General features: G+C 38.1%; 1 protein-coding gene and 1 long non-coding RNA gene across 2 annotated transcripts; one reads left to right on the top strand and one right to left on the bottom strand.

Annotated features, from left to right (window-relative positions):
- Positions 1-159: 159 nt before the first annotated feature.
- Positions 160-12743, bottom strand: ganc (glucosidase, alpha; neutral C). The gene is made up of 25 exons (XM_026152861.1): positions 12547-12743; positions 12121-12183; positions 11722-11824; positions 11446-11573; positions 11048-11224; positions 10938-10941; positions 10775-10844; positions 10507-10603; positions 10219-10396; positions 9982-10126; positions 9649-9884; positions 9436-9562; positions 9086-9165; positions 8657-8800; positions 8327-8423; positions 8118-8219; positions 7675-7849; positions 6363-6431; positions 6108-6172; positions 5933-6009; positions 5781-5855; positions 5575-5688; positions 4032-4144; positions 3776-3879; positions 160-1265 (listed from the first exon to the last, which is right to left on the bottom strand). The coding sequence occupies exons 1-25, from the start codon at positions 12573-12575 to the stop codon at positions 1159-1161; spliced, it is 2679 nt and encodes an 892-aa protein (XP_026008646.1). The 5' UTR covers positions 12576-12743; the 3' UTR covers positions 160-1158.
- On the top strand, positions 6707-7734 carry LOC113012576 (uncharacterized). Its single transcript, XR_003270720.1, has 3 exons — positions 6707-6754; positions 6947-7031; positions 7691-7734. It is a non-coding gene; the product is annotated as an uncharacterized LOC113012576 (long non-coding RNA).
- Positions 12744-13170: the final 427 nt, after the last annotated feature.

Here is a 13170-nt window from a genome sequence, read left to right as displayed (position 1 = left end):
AATTATCATAGTAATTTGGTGGAGATCCAGCAACAATAAAAGAGTTAGAAACATCAACATCCGAAGCTGCACATCACTATTTATTCAGTCAAGCTTTAGAATTAAAAATAACTTGTAATTCATAATTGTTTAAAAACATTCAATAAGAATAAAAGATTGCATTTTTTTTTAAATATTTGTCCTCTCAGACCAGGATTCAGTCAGCAAAGCTACAGGGACAAGGCAGTGTCAAGATAAAGTACAGTACTCAAAGAAAACCATGTGCCAACATGTAATCATAGGACAGTAGCATGAATGAAATGAATGAAATATTTTTAGATAGTCACCTAACGTCAGGGTTCTTCTGACATCCTGACTGTTCGGGAAATGTTTTTCCCCGTTACTTTTATGTTGCTGGCAAATCTTTTGGATTTGGGGGCTAAGAGGATTCGGGACTAAACACTGATGTTTATATATATCCATGATCGCCACTGATTCTTCTATTGTGGTTCAGCTAAATTAAGGAGATAAGGCACTTAGGCTGTAGTTGATAAGATTTAACCTCTAAAGAAATGGTGTATAAACTACACATTGTAACAAGAATTTAAAAATGTACATACGATGATTAAAAAAATAACTATATTCTTCTTCTTAGAAAAGCATCTATTCAGTGGATATCTCCAATATTTCCAAGTATTTAATTTTTTAATTTATAATTATTTTTTATTTCTAATTGCATTTGAACCACCGAAAACAGGAGACTGTTTATACAAATGGCTGTGATTCTTTAGTAGTTAATGCAATCTATGTAAATGACTGCACAAATTTCAGTAGAGCATACACTTTGAGTCCATATTTATCACATGACCACAATTTCAATAGGTTATGGTACACAGAAAAAAACTGGATTTATCTCAGTGTCCAAAGATTTATGGATATTATTTTATAAAGTGATTAAAATTTTGTGAAGATTTTGTTTAGAGCACAGAAATGAGCATAAGATCTGAATGCCATCAGTGTCCACACCATCAAACAATTATCAATTTATTTTTCAATCAAATGTATTCAGATAAGTTCTGTAGTTGACCGTTATTGAAGTGGGTAATTTAACTGGATCTTTTCTTGATAGGATGAAGAAATCCAGATGAAGAAACTCAATCACTGACATGTCCACAATCATCATATCTGTATTTCCCAATCCATCGCCACTCTGAGGTTTACACTGTTCACAGTCAGCTTGCAGCAGGTTTCCATGTACTGAAATGCAGCTGAAATGTCCTTAGCACCTGGTGATAAAAGGAAAACGGTGATGCTTTACCTTTTTAGAGTTTTTTTTAAATCGATACACAGATTAGGGAACAAATTCCTCAGATTCCAAATGTTTCTATTACAGCTTTCTTTTCTCCTTTGGAGTAATTAAAGCATACACTCAAACCATCTTTATGGCATGGATTCAACAAGGTTCCTGTGCAATCTGTTACCTATGTAAACTCATTTATATTCCCCGTGTGCCGCCCGGGTTTGTTTTTACTTTTTGGTGAAGTCTGATCAGCTTTAAAGTTTGCCTTTTGTTAAATTATTCAGTCAATGTTGTTCCTCTAACCCTTATACCCCTGTAACCATCACAGATGCTGTCGTCTGAAATGTGCATTTGATAACACAACACAACACATCAATCAATCAATCAATCAATCAATCACTCTTTATTTATAAAGCACTTTTCATACAAAAAATGTAGCACAAAGTGCTTTACATAGTTAAAAGCAGCCCACCCCACCCTCCAACTCACTCCCCACACTCTCATTAACATAAATGATTACACACATATCCCCCCCCCCCCCCTCACACACACACGCGCACACTTAAAGAGTAAAAATTGGGCTGGGTTCGCATGAGCCAAGTGAGGAAACACTATAACAGGGAGCCGTCTGCACCGGGAGCCGGTCACAGACCACAGCCTCCAGGCTGGGCACACAGCAAGAGGGAGGCAAAGGAGCCCCCCAGCCAGGCTGAGAGGGTATACTCCTCTGTCATGCCGGGGATACAACTCATTAGACAGGACAGTTTTCCCATTTGCCACAATCCAATTTAAATGAGCTTGGAGACAGAAATTGAAGCAACATTACTAAATATTTAATGTCTTTTTTTCTTTACATGGAAGAAATGTAGCTGCTATTTCTGGATGTAGTGAAAGAAAATTGGTGAAACCACTAGCAATAGCAATAGCAACTGGGTTATTTGTCTTTGGACTTGACCAATAGATTATCTGAGTATTTTATTGCTATTATTGATTTCACCCTTTCTCACCTATTTGCAATTTTACCTTTAAAAACATACGATTTCTAAGTGTTTGTGCAATCTGGTACCTTTTTATGTACTGTTTTTACCCAATCACAGGATGAGATTTGTGGGGGGAAAACAGAAGACAAACGTAACATTACAACCAGTTTAACATGCCAAAATTAACTCCACTGTGCTATTTAACCTCCATGTTTAATATGAAATTATGTCAAAATGCAACAGCTCAAAATGCTGCTAGTTTTAAAAAATAGATACATATTTTGCTCCAGATTGTTAGATTCCTGTTATAGTTTGTTTTACTGACAGACAGCATCACCTCGCTCTCTTTTACGCACCTCTGCAAATCTCAGGGAAGGAAGTGACCCTGTCCCATAGATCTGATCCTGATATTAGCAGCAGATTTTTGGAGTTTAAAAGTTATTAATTTTGTGAAAATGACCCCCACTGTCACGTGTTTTACAGCATCATGGGCCGCAAGTTCTAACTTGTGAATTATTCAGTGAGTTACAGTCAGGTTATGACTGATGTTTTTCAACAATTGCACAATCAGCTCTAAAGCCAACAACCCGTCCACATAAGATTTATTTAGAGACAAATTTACAGGGAGGATATTAAACTACAGGATGTCACAGACATCAAAAAGTTGATATAAGAAGGTTTAAATCTCAATTCTGTTATTTATTATTTAATTGTTTTCATAAGGAAACGCTGGTGCATGTTGACTTGTCTATGTCACATTTGCTGTTGTGGAACCAGGATTGCTGAAAGTGAATTTCCAATTTTATTGTTTGTGACTGATTTCAAGATGCAGGGGGGATACTTTTTTCTTCCCACCAGGGAGAGGGAGAGACATGTAGAGTATATTGCTGACCTTTCATCAGTTAATCTAATTAGTTAATGAGTGTTTTTATACTTGCATGAAACAACGTTTTTGTCTTTTGTTGTCCTGCATCTCAACTTTTTGAAACATCAAATATAAAATGAGCAAATGTTGTTTTATCAACTAAAATACTTTAATAACTTAAAAGTGCATTTGCTTTGTTTTTGCTTCTTTGGTTGTTTTTCTAGAATAACCTGGTTTCATTTACTAAAATAATGTGTGTGTGTACCACAGGGAATAAACCTGCAGAACATACATGCAGAGGAATATACGAAACTAAACAGACAACAGGAAGGCAGTAGGAAAGGTCGGGTACTAAATATCGTTTTACTGTTTACAGGCCACAACTTACTTCAGTGGCAATAAAATCCAATTGCATTCAAGGACAATAAAATGCATTCTTAAATTATTTACTGATGTTAAAAACACACATTCCTACACAGATATATCTCAAAAGCCAACCAGAATAACATGACACACAGTAACTGCATGTGTTATTTGACAGTGGTTGTTTAGGAGGCTTGTTCTCTGGAGTCATGCTGGTATAAGTGGGTGTTTCTTTTATTGTGAATGTCAGTTATCCATAAACCTTACATCAATGCCAGATCTCCTTACCTGATGCATGCACAATCACTGCGGACGGTTTGCTCTTGACCCCCAGGATGGTGACCGACTGTATGACTGTATTACAGTCAAACGTTCCTTCTTCACTGGCAGGACTGAGACAAGCAGCACCAAAAACAGTAAATCATATTGTCACGAGTTATTCTTCTTAAAAATATTTAATGTTATTTTAACATGACAAACAGTCTCTCTTTTTCACACGTGGCATAAAACTGGAGCCCATCTTGGAAGTGTGAATGTGACTCACCGGCAGAGCAGACGGCCTGACAGCATGCTGAACCTGCGCAGACAGAAGGCCTTTCTGTCACGGTATCTGAACGAGTGGCCGTCATCCAGGTACAACTCACCATCAGCAGTGCCCTGCGGAGAGAGGAGATTGCAGTTAGGGCTTCACTAATTAAAAGATGCAAATGTCACAATTTGCATAAAAAGCTCCCAGTAGTTGTAGCTTAAAGATTTGGCATAATAAAAACTCAATTTTAATAAGTATTAGTTTACCTTCAAATCTTTGAGCAGGGACTGAAATAAACCTGTATACAGACAGCTTCTACTTTAATTAGCATTGTTGAATACAAAGAGTTTAGACATGTGCAATTTCTTTCCAAAAGGCTGAAATTATATCAGTGAAAAGAGCCAAAGGCAACAAGTTGATACATTACACACAGTCCTGTTCTGAATTTGGTTAATTACATAAAATAATGCATTTAAATAAATCCTTATTAGCCTGCATCTAATTAATTGACTGATATGCACCATGGCACAAGTCTCTGATGAAACACATTGCATAATATTATGAATATGACGTAAACACAGACAGTTTAGCAAACGTGTACATCAGTGAACTAAGAAAATCTTGATTTACATAGACAGTAATTATGAACAAATACATGATCATTATTGATGAAAATGAGTGAATTTGAATAATTGTTCTGTTATTAGTATAACTATGTGAGACTGTAAAATCATGTTTTTAAAATTAAGTTAAATATTAATAGATAACAATGACCGGGAGAACTGAATGAAATAAGTTTAAAAATATATATATTTACAATTTATAAAAATAAAAAAACATTTTAATAAGTAAGTATATTATTTTATTTCCATTCTCTTTTACTCAGGTAACTGTAACTGTAGGTTTTGAATCATGACTGAAAGATATTTATGAATTTCTTACTGAAATAAATAGAACACACTGATTATCTGTTTTTCTAGTAGTCATGATGTATAATCCATTGTAGGTTGTTATGGAAAATTTTGATCAACCACATGGTAAGTGGTATGACTTGTTTCTGCCAATGAAAAAAAACTTTTTTTTGCAAACCATAAGTCAAAATTTTTATTGTCTCACATTTTTGACTTGTTAACTTAACTGTATATTCCAAGTGGTTAAGTTGAAATTTTGAGACAATGACCCCAAATTTTGACTTACGTTTGGCAAAAATGTTTTTTTTTTTAACAGCAGAAACAAGCTTTTATAAAAAATTTGGACAAGTACTTGTATAGAGCTTGTGGTCCACAAACGTTTGGCACCCTCTGGTGGAATTGTTTCTATACTAGCATCTGGACCCCAAAGTAAAACCTCAGGAAAAAAACTCAATACATCTGTAACCACTGCAACTGAAACATACTGGAATCAGTATTAGAAAAAAAGGGACAACAAAAAGGCCGTAGATTAAATCTTTGTGTGAAATTCAGAGAGCGAAATTCAGGCTCATGGAAAAAAAATTTGTTTTATCAGTATGGAAGTACGATCCCATCGGTGTAGGATTCCAGTATCCTGCACAAGTTACCTGAGAGTTTAAAGCCACAGTAACAGAGAGGGGGAGCTGCCGAAGCTCAGCAGTGCAGGAGCAACTTCCTACTGATCTGCAAACTACCGAGCCACCGCGCTGGAATACTGGAACCTGAGCAGAGGAAACATCAGAGTCAACTGACAGATAACAGATCATCTGACTTTAAAAAAAATAACACACGTAAAATTGTCGTCTAAACTTACCGTGTCCAGGGTGACAGGAAGACTTAGAGTCCTGCCTCCTTTGTATACCAGTGCAGAATGGATGTCATACCAAATCTAAAACAGACAAAAATGTGAATAACATCCACAATCAAGTGTAACATGACGATATTTAAATATATATAACACAGTACCTCGTCAGATCCAGGAAGTAAGACTTTGATTTCTTGGATGCCTGGTTCAGTTACAGGACAGGCCAGCAGTGCTCCTCCTACATAAAATGAAGGAAAGTTTAACTAAGAAAAAATGAAAGTGCAATAATTCCAGGGTACACAGAGAAATCATGTAAAGATGAAAAGTTTTTATCACCAAGCATGTAATGGCTGTCCACACTGAAGGTGCTCTCTTCTTCTGGGAACTCCACCCACAGAGGTCTGTATAGTTTTAAATCGAATTAGAGGCCACATCCAAGTTAAACTAGCTTTAAAATGAGAGCCTTCTAAAGTGAACATCAATAGCATGATGTTCCCCTGATCTCGTCTCCACAGATGTAATAATGACTTAAGTTAACAGAGCTGTAGTTGCAGCTGCTATATTTGAACAGTAGATAGCACCAGGACTAACCTGAGTGGAGGCAACGCAGACGTGTGAGCCTGGTGAAACAGTGTGTACCAATAGGGCAGCAGACTGTACCTGAGAACAGACAAAATGGACTCTGGATTATGAGATAGTCAGACAATAAGCGTTTCACCAAAAGCAGGAGAAACTAATGAAACATGTATATTTGTATCTTGTCCCTCATGTTGACATTTACTTTAAAGCTACGGTATATACACTATCACCACTAGAGGTCAGTAGGTTGCAGACCGAAGTCAACTCTCAATTCAAATGCATACATTTCATTTGAATTGCATCCTAGCTACGGTGGCTGCTGTAGGACAAACATGTTTTAGTCAACCAAGAGACATCAAAAACATTCAATTTAGAGTGTACCCCATAATGGCTGTGGCCAGCTGGTATGTCTCTTGTATTCTTTGTATAAAAAACATTGTTGTACACACTATATTTCAATGTATTTGAATAATATCAACACTTGGCAATACATTAGAAAAGAAAAGAAATATGTGTCAGTAGTCAGGTTGTCAGTCCACTCTTTACCTCAGCTGTCAATGCCGGATGAGAAGCAACCATCTTTATTTACTCGGTAGGAGGCTGTAAAACTTTGTGAAACAGCTTCAATACGAGTTAACAAGTCAGAACATCTCACATCTGTCCGATAACAGCGATACTGAGGTGAGTTGTCGAGGATATCCTGAACTGTTAGCCACTGTTAGCTGCTGTTAGCTGGCATTAGTAAAACTGTCTTTGAACTGGATCTAACATTGTTTTCGATTCACCGAATGTCACATCCCAACAATGTTTTTCACAACCCTAAAGCAGTGGTCCCCAACCTTTTTCGCGCCATGGACTGGTTGAGTGTAAGACAATATTTTCACGGACCAGCCTTTAAGGTGTCGTGGATAAATACAACAAAATAAAATGATACGACCAAGACAAAAACTGTGGTATTTTGTAAATATAATAATAAACTCGAATTCACTGTGTAATTGTGTAACTTTATTAGCAGCGTCCTCCTGAAATGCACTGACAATATTGAGAGTAACATCCTTCTCTCTGCCCCTTAATGCTCTCTGGTCACTATGGTGACGAGTAAATAGTTCTTTCAAAATAAGACACAACTACAACATGGGAAAAGACACAGGGAAACCGAGTTAACGATAAAAACCCAGAGAATCACAAATTTCACACCCGAGCCTCAACTCTCACGGACCGGTACCAGTCCATGGGCCAGGGGTTGGGGACTGCTGCTCTAAAGGTTATGTTCAATCTATACATGGTGTTCAAGTAACCGACACTGACACCTCTCTAATAGTACCTTTGTTGGATTACAGTGCGGATTGCTGCAGTCACCTCGTCCCCAAAAAGCCAGGGTTCCCGACGGTTTGTCACATTTGCAGAGTGACCGCGGAAAAATGGCTGCAGGGCAGCCGCCTGGTACCAGCGCACCAGCAACTCTGGCTCTGGATCCTGGATGAACCCACCAACATCAGCTGAAACACCAAAAACAGAGACTAATGATAAAGAGCAGGACATGACACTATGCAGTAATATATCCCATATTTACTGAATATATAAGCAACTACTCAACTAGATTTAAGTTAAAAGCTAGTAGAGTGTGTACTTCATTAATATCTCTGCACCTACAAACGAAAATTACACGTTGGCTGAAAAAGAAGCATTAACGTCTCTGTCTGACTAGTCAATAATAATTCTGTTTAGTGTTTAAATAATTTAATCCATAAACAATAGTGTCCTCACCTCCACAAAACGCTATGCCTGCCAGACTCAGGGACAACACCATTGGAACTGAGATCTTCAGATACTCCCAGTTGGCAACATTATCACCAGTCCACACTGCTCCTGTATCCCAAACAAAGCCAATTACAACAAATGGCACAGTTAAGCATGGATATGCGGAAATATGGAGAGGATGGAAGCATTTTCATTTTCCCATTTAAATAGCTTACCAAGTCTCTGTGACCCTGCAAAGAAAGAGCGCGAGAGGACGAACGGTCTCTCTAAGCCACCCGAACGAGTGATTAGACCCTCCACTGTCGCCATGTGCTGTTAAATAAAAATATTTTTTAAATTATTTTGTTTTTATTATACAGAATGGGCCTGGAGGCTTTACTCTTTAAAAACTGTCTTCACAACTTAACTACTCTGGATGTTGATAGATACTTTTAGAGTTACTTGAAGGACAAAATAACATTTTTCCATCAAGAGAAGAAAAACAGATTTTTTTTGTGCTTAAAGTAACAAAACACATCAGGCCTTCCCTTTAAGAGATTGCTTACCTGGTAAAAACCATACAGGTTGTGTAAATCTCTGTGTTCCCAGTCCCCACAATGCACTGCATCCTTCGGCATCGTCAGCTCTGGGCCGCTGAACACAGATGGTTCATTCATATCGTTCCACACAAACAACGAAGGTGTCGATCCCTGTATCATAAATAAACACCATCACTACCGTGTCTTGAGCAGACAATCTCAGTATTAGGTGGATAAAAAACAAATAATATGAGATGAAATCTTTGTCAAGGACTAAAGCATTAAATTATTTAAGATGCTTTTAAAATGTTTCATTTTATTTCACGGGTACCACAACATAAGGAGAGAACACAGCTTAATTATTCTTCAGCCTTTTGCTGCTCTGCTCTGGTCCTGAGTAGCTTTGCATTATGCATCATTTCTGTTTAAACATGGCTGATCCCTTCTGAGCCTTACTTTGTATTTATCCAAGCCGAAGCATCTGGAGTACCATGCTCGAGTAGCTGAACTGCTGAAATCAAGGTAGGAGGATTCACCTGTAAGGGAAGTTAACATAACTCCATTTACAAAGAAGATGCATAACATAATATGCTTAACATCACGCATACACATCAAGTACATACAGTGTCTATTAAAGTGGACCTTGATGCTCATTTATTTTTGGACAGTAGAGTATCTCTGCATGATCCACAGTATAGAAAAATCTTATTTATCCTATTCTGGACCTTGGTGCAGCTAACATGTTAACACAAGTCCAGCATATGTCACATTTGTTAGCATTAAACAGTAGATTTTTTTCCCATTACCTGGCCAGCATGAGCCCTTAAAGATCTGTCCCTCTCTGTCCTTGACAAAATGCCCTCTGTCTCTGGCCTCACAGTAGAGGGACCAAGAAGGATCAACCTTAATGTGTGGATCACTTATAATGACCAGCTGAAGAGATATAACAGTAAACATCTTAACGTATCAAAGTAAAAGAATTTCTCTAGATGATGCATGTTTTGCACTGTAAAACTGACCTTCCTGTTTTTCTTCTCCAGGTGCTGCTGCAGCTTGGCTGGTTCAGGGAAATGAACAGGATCCCAGGTAAAGTACCGCTTCCCATCTGTGTGCTCAATGTCCAGCCAGATGACATCGTAAGGAATACTGTGGCGATCAAATCCAGCATCCACAGACTTCACGTCAGCTTCATCAATGTAGTTCCAGCGGCACTGGTGGTACCCGAGGGCAAACAGAGGGGGCAGGGCTTGATATCCTGACACAGGGAGGACAGACAAGTAAAGTTTGAGTCTTTGAGAGCTTAATTTTATTTTTTATTTTTGGGTACCATAATTTCAGAGCCACATTCTCACCTGTCAGCTGAGCATACTGGGCGAAAAGTTGCTGTGGACTGGGCCCAAGCAAAACCATGCAGTCAATCATACCACTTTCTGACAGCCAGTGGACATCAGTCTGAGGATCAGCCCGCCTCCGTTTAACTGGAGGGGTTTCATCCTCCTGTTTGAGACAGAAGGTTACTGAGCAGTAGAAAAGTGTCTTTTTGCTTCATGGTCACTGTAAAATACAGACAGCACAGAAACAAAGGTCACCTGATGGTCAGAGTACTGAATGTTTATAAAAGTCTCAGATGCATTCAGCCAAAATACACCCAGAGTCCTGTCTGGCTTGTGGGCCACCATCAATGGCACAGATCCATACAGTCCGAGACGACTGTACAGTGGATAGGCAAAAACATCCAAGTTGTACAGCCGGTAAGGCTCACCATCTCTGTGAAATGACACACATTTTTTAAAAATTGTCAACTCTCTCTCCTGCCTGCAGGATGCACAGATAAATTACACTCTTACAAATGAAGACACAAACACCATCGCGTGTACCTCGTGTCTCTGAGCTGCAAGTTGTCTGCGTGTTGGGGTAGACCATACACATGCCTGAACCCATGAAGACAGAGGTCTGCTCCAATGCTGCTGGGACCTGAAGGTGCACAACACGTGGCTCTCAGTATAAAGTTTAGAGTACACTCTGTTCCTTGATTATTAAGCTCCATAAATGTACACTTGCCTGTAATTTATGATCATAAAAATGTGAACACAGTACACCAAACTGAGATAGTTGCTGGTAAGATATTCAAGTAGAGGCACAAACCATTAGCCTTGATATCCACAAACTGCTTGAATGTCTCCTTCCATAATGAACTTTTCCGCTCGTCTTGAAGCTGAAATAAAAGCAACAAAGAACAATGGCATTCACAGACCTGATTAAGCTTCAAAATTAAGCTGCAGTTTCAGATGTGCTTCTATTTTCTTACCTCGCTACCGTGACATGTAGCCGCGCAGAAGAATACAAAAAGAAAAGAAATGCAGTCAGCTATATGATATAAACAAATTCTTCTGCACATCTATTTCTTGCAAATCTCACCTGGGTCGATGCTGCAGTCTCTCGAACCACAGTTTGTCCTTAGAGTTGAATGTGACCATCACTTCCTGCTCACACAGGATCTCCAGTCGGAAAGGAGAATGCCACACACGGAGCTGATAACGTCCGAAAGACCAAGAAAACGTGACTGAGTCCTTAGTCTGTTTCTCCACTCTTAATCTACCAAAGGATGAGGGGTAAAGGTCAACTAATTTCCAGTTGCAGCAATCCTACAAGTTAAACCTAGATCTATAAACTTGTCTTTTATTGATATGAACAATTAATAATTTCTGTCACAACCGCAGAAGTTCTTAGGCTGTCAGAAATACTAAAGGGGACTGGATTTTAAAGAAGTGCTGGTGTAAGATGACATCATAATATAAAAATGATACATCGCTTACTGTTCACATTGTGGTTCCCCAGATAACACATCTGGAACTCGATAGCGTGCCTTAATAGGCTGGAATTCATCTATTGTTATCCTTACAATGCCGGGTTTGGACGGGGACAAAGAAAGAAGCAGCCTGGTCTGTGAAAAGAGTAAGCTTATAAAAAAATCCCCTCCTCTTTAATTATCATTCACAATTTTGGGCATAATCAAAGGTCAAAACATTGATCTGTGCAGTCTAAATGATGTTTAAACTTGATTAAAGAAACTTTTTAAAAGTAACACTAACCTGCGAGTCTCCTTCCAGCAATTCAAAACATGCCCCCTTCTCTGTGAGCACCATAGTGTCCAAAAGAGCCCGATGCTGCATGTTTGCACCCTGGATCTGCCGCCTTAAAAGCAAGCGAAAATAAAAGTCAGTGGTGAGATTAAAATACTTTTCAATTTTAGAGAGGTTTTAGAGTTAGAACAGATTATTACGCTTACTTAGAAAATTCATCTCTTTGTATTTGAGCCACACTCCAAATTCATTCTAGTAAGCTACCTTTTAAAAACAGTTTAAACATTTCTGTTTATTCAATAAATTCAATTGTTTATATCAATTAAGTTATTATTAATCTCCAGCTCTCTTTCACAAGTCCAACAAAACACAATAAAATCACTTTAACTCTGAGGATGTCCAACACACCTATAAAAAGCAACATCACCGCTCTTCTTGAACTTGCCTTCCCCCTCAACATTAGGGATAACACTATAAGAGAAGCAAAAATAAAGTGAAATACACACACTTATACACGTAGACCAAGGTGTTCAAGACAATTGGGGCATGGAAAGCACCAAGTATCAAAAATGGTGGTTAAACTGTAACCTGACTGCACACATATATAAAAGTCAAAAACTTCCCATCATTCAAATATTGCCAAGCACCTTTCAGTGACCTAAACAACAGCTGCCATGTATTTGATAATAACTACACAGTAACTACATGATTGTCCTACTTTATGTTGCTTTCTTCATATAGGTTCATTGTGAAATGTCAAAGGTCAACATAAGAGGGTGGTCTTTGCAACAGAGCGGCTGGAAAGAGCATGTTTATATACCCATATGTCTGTACCTAGCAAGGGTTTGGCTCACTTCCGCCATTTAACGCAAAGATAAGACAAAACCTTCGGTCCTTCACAGTCGGGGTGGTCTCCGTGTTTGAGCACAGCTACATTTGTTTTCTGTTTAAACCAGGAAGAGCTTCCTGACAGTTTCAAATCGGGAAACAACACGTAGAGAAAAATCTGTCTCAAGATACCGCTACGTACGTCAACCTTCATTTCCGGTTTGGATTTCCAAAATAAACCCCCACTGAAGCGAACAGGCCTCTCTTCCTGGAGTTATTTACAATGTGGTTTATGTTATTTTTCACAGGTAAAAATAATAGTAAATAATAACAATAATTGAAAAATACAATTATTTAAAGACAAAAAAGAAGGCAGAAATTTAATGTAATGTAATGTTTTTAAATCTTGTGCTTACAATGTTAATTTTATTGATTAAAGATTGATTATTAAAGTATTTATAATTGTTATTTTACAAGTCGAGATGGACGTCTTCCAAATATACCCGCCAAGTTATCCCAAGGTTGTGGTGCATGTTAGAATAAAGCTTATTTATCCAGCTCTGTTGGTAGGAGAATACTAAATAATGCATATGAATAAGAAATTCATTATTATCCAACAATTTCTGTGGT

This window comes from Astatotilapia calliptera, chromosome 19 (assembly GCF_900246225.1).
Source record: "Astatotilapia calliptera chromosome 19, fAstCal1.2, whole genome shotgun sequence".
Taxonomy (NCBI): Eukaryota; Metazoa; Chordata; class Actinopteri; order Cichliformes; family Cichlidae; genus Astatotilapia; species Astatotilapia calliptera.
This window is presented reverse-complemented; position numbering and strand designations above follow the sequence as displayed.

Bases quoted from the DNA above. Each gene is read 5' to 3' on its own strand.
- ganc (XM_026152861.1), bottom strand. From the start codon at position 12,575: ATGGCGGAAGTGAGCCAAACCCTTGCTAG. The intron at 10,604-10,774 runs GTTTGTGCCTCT...GTGCACCTTCAG, and splicing joins TGTGGATATCAAGGCTAATG to GTCCCAGCAGCATTGGAGCA. The intron at 8,220-8,326 runs GTAAGCTATTTA...TTTGGGATACAG, and splicing joins TGCAGGGTCACAGAGACTTG to GAGCAGTGTGGACTGGTGAT.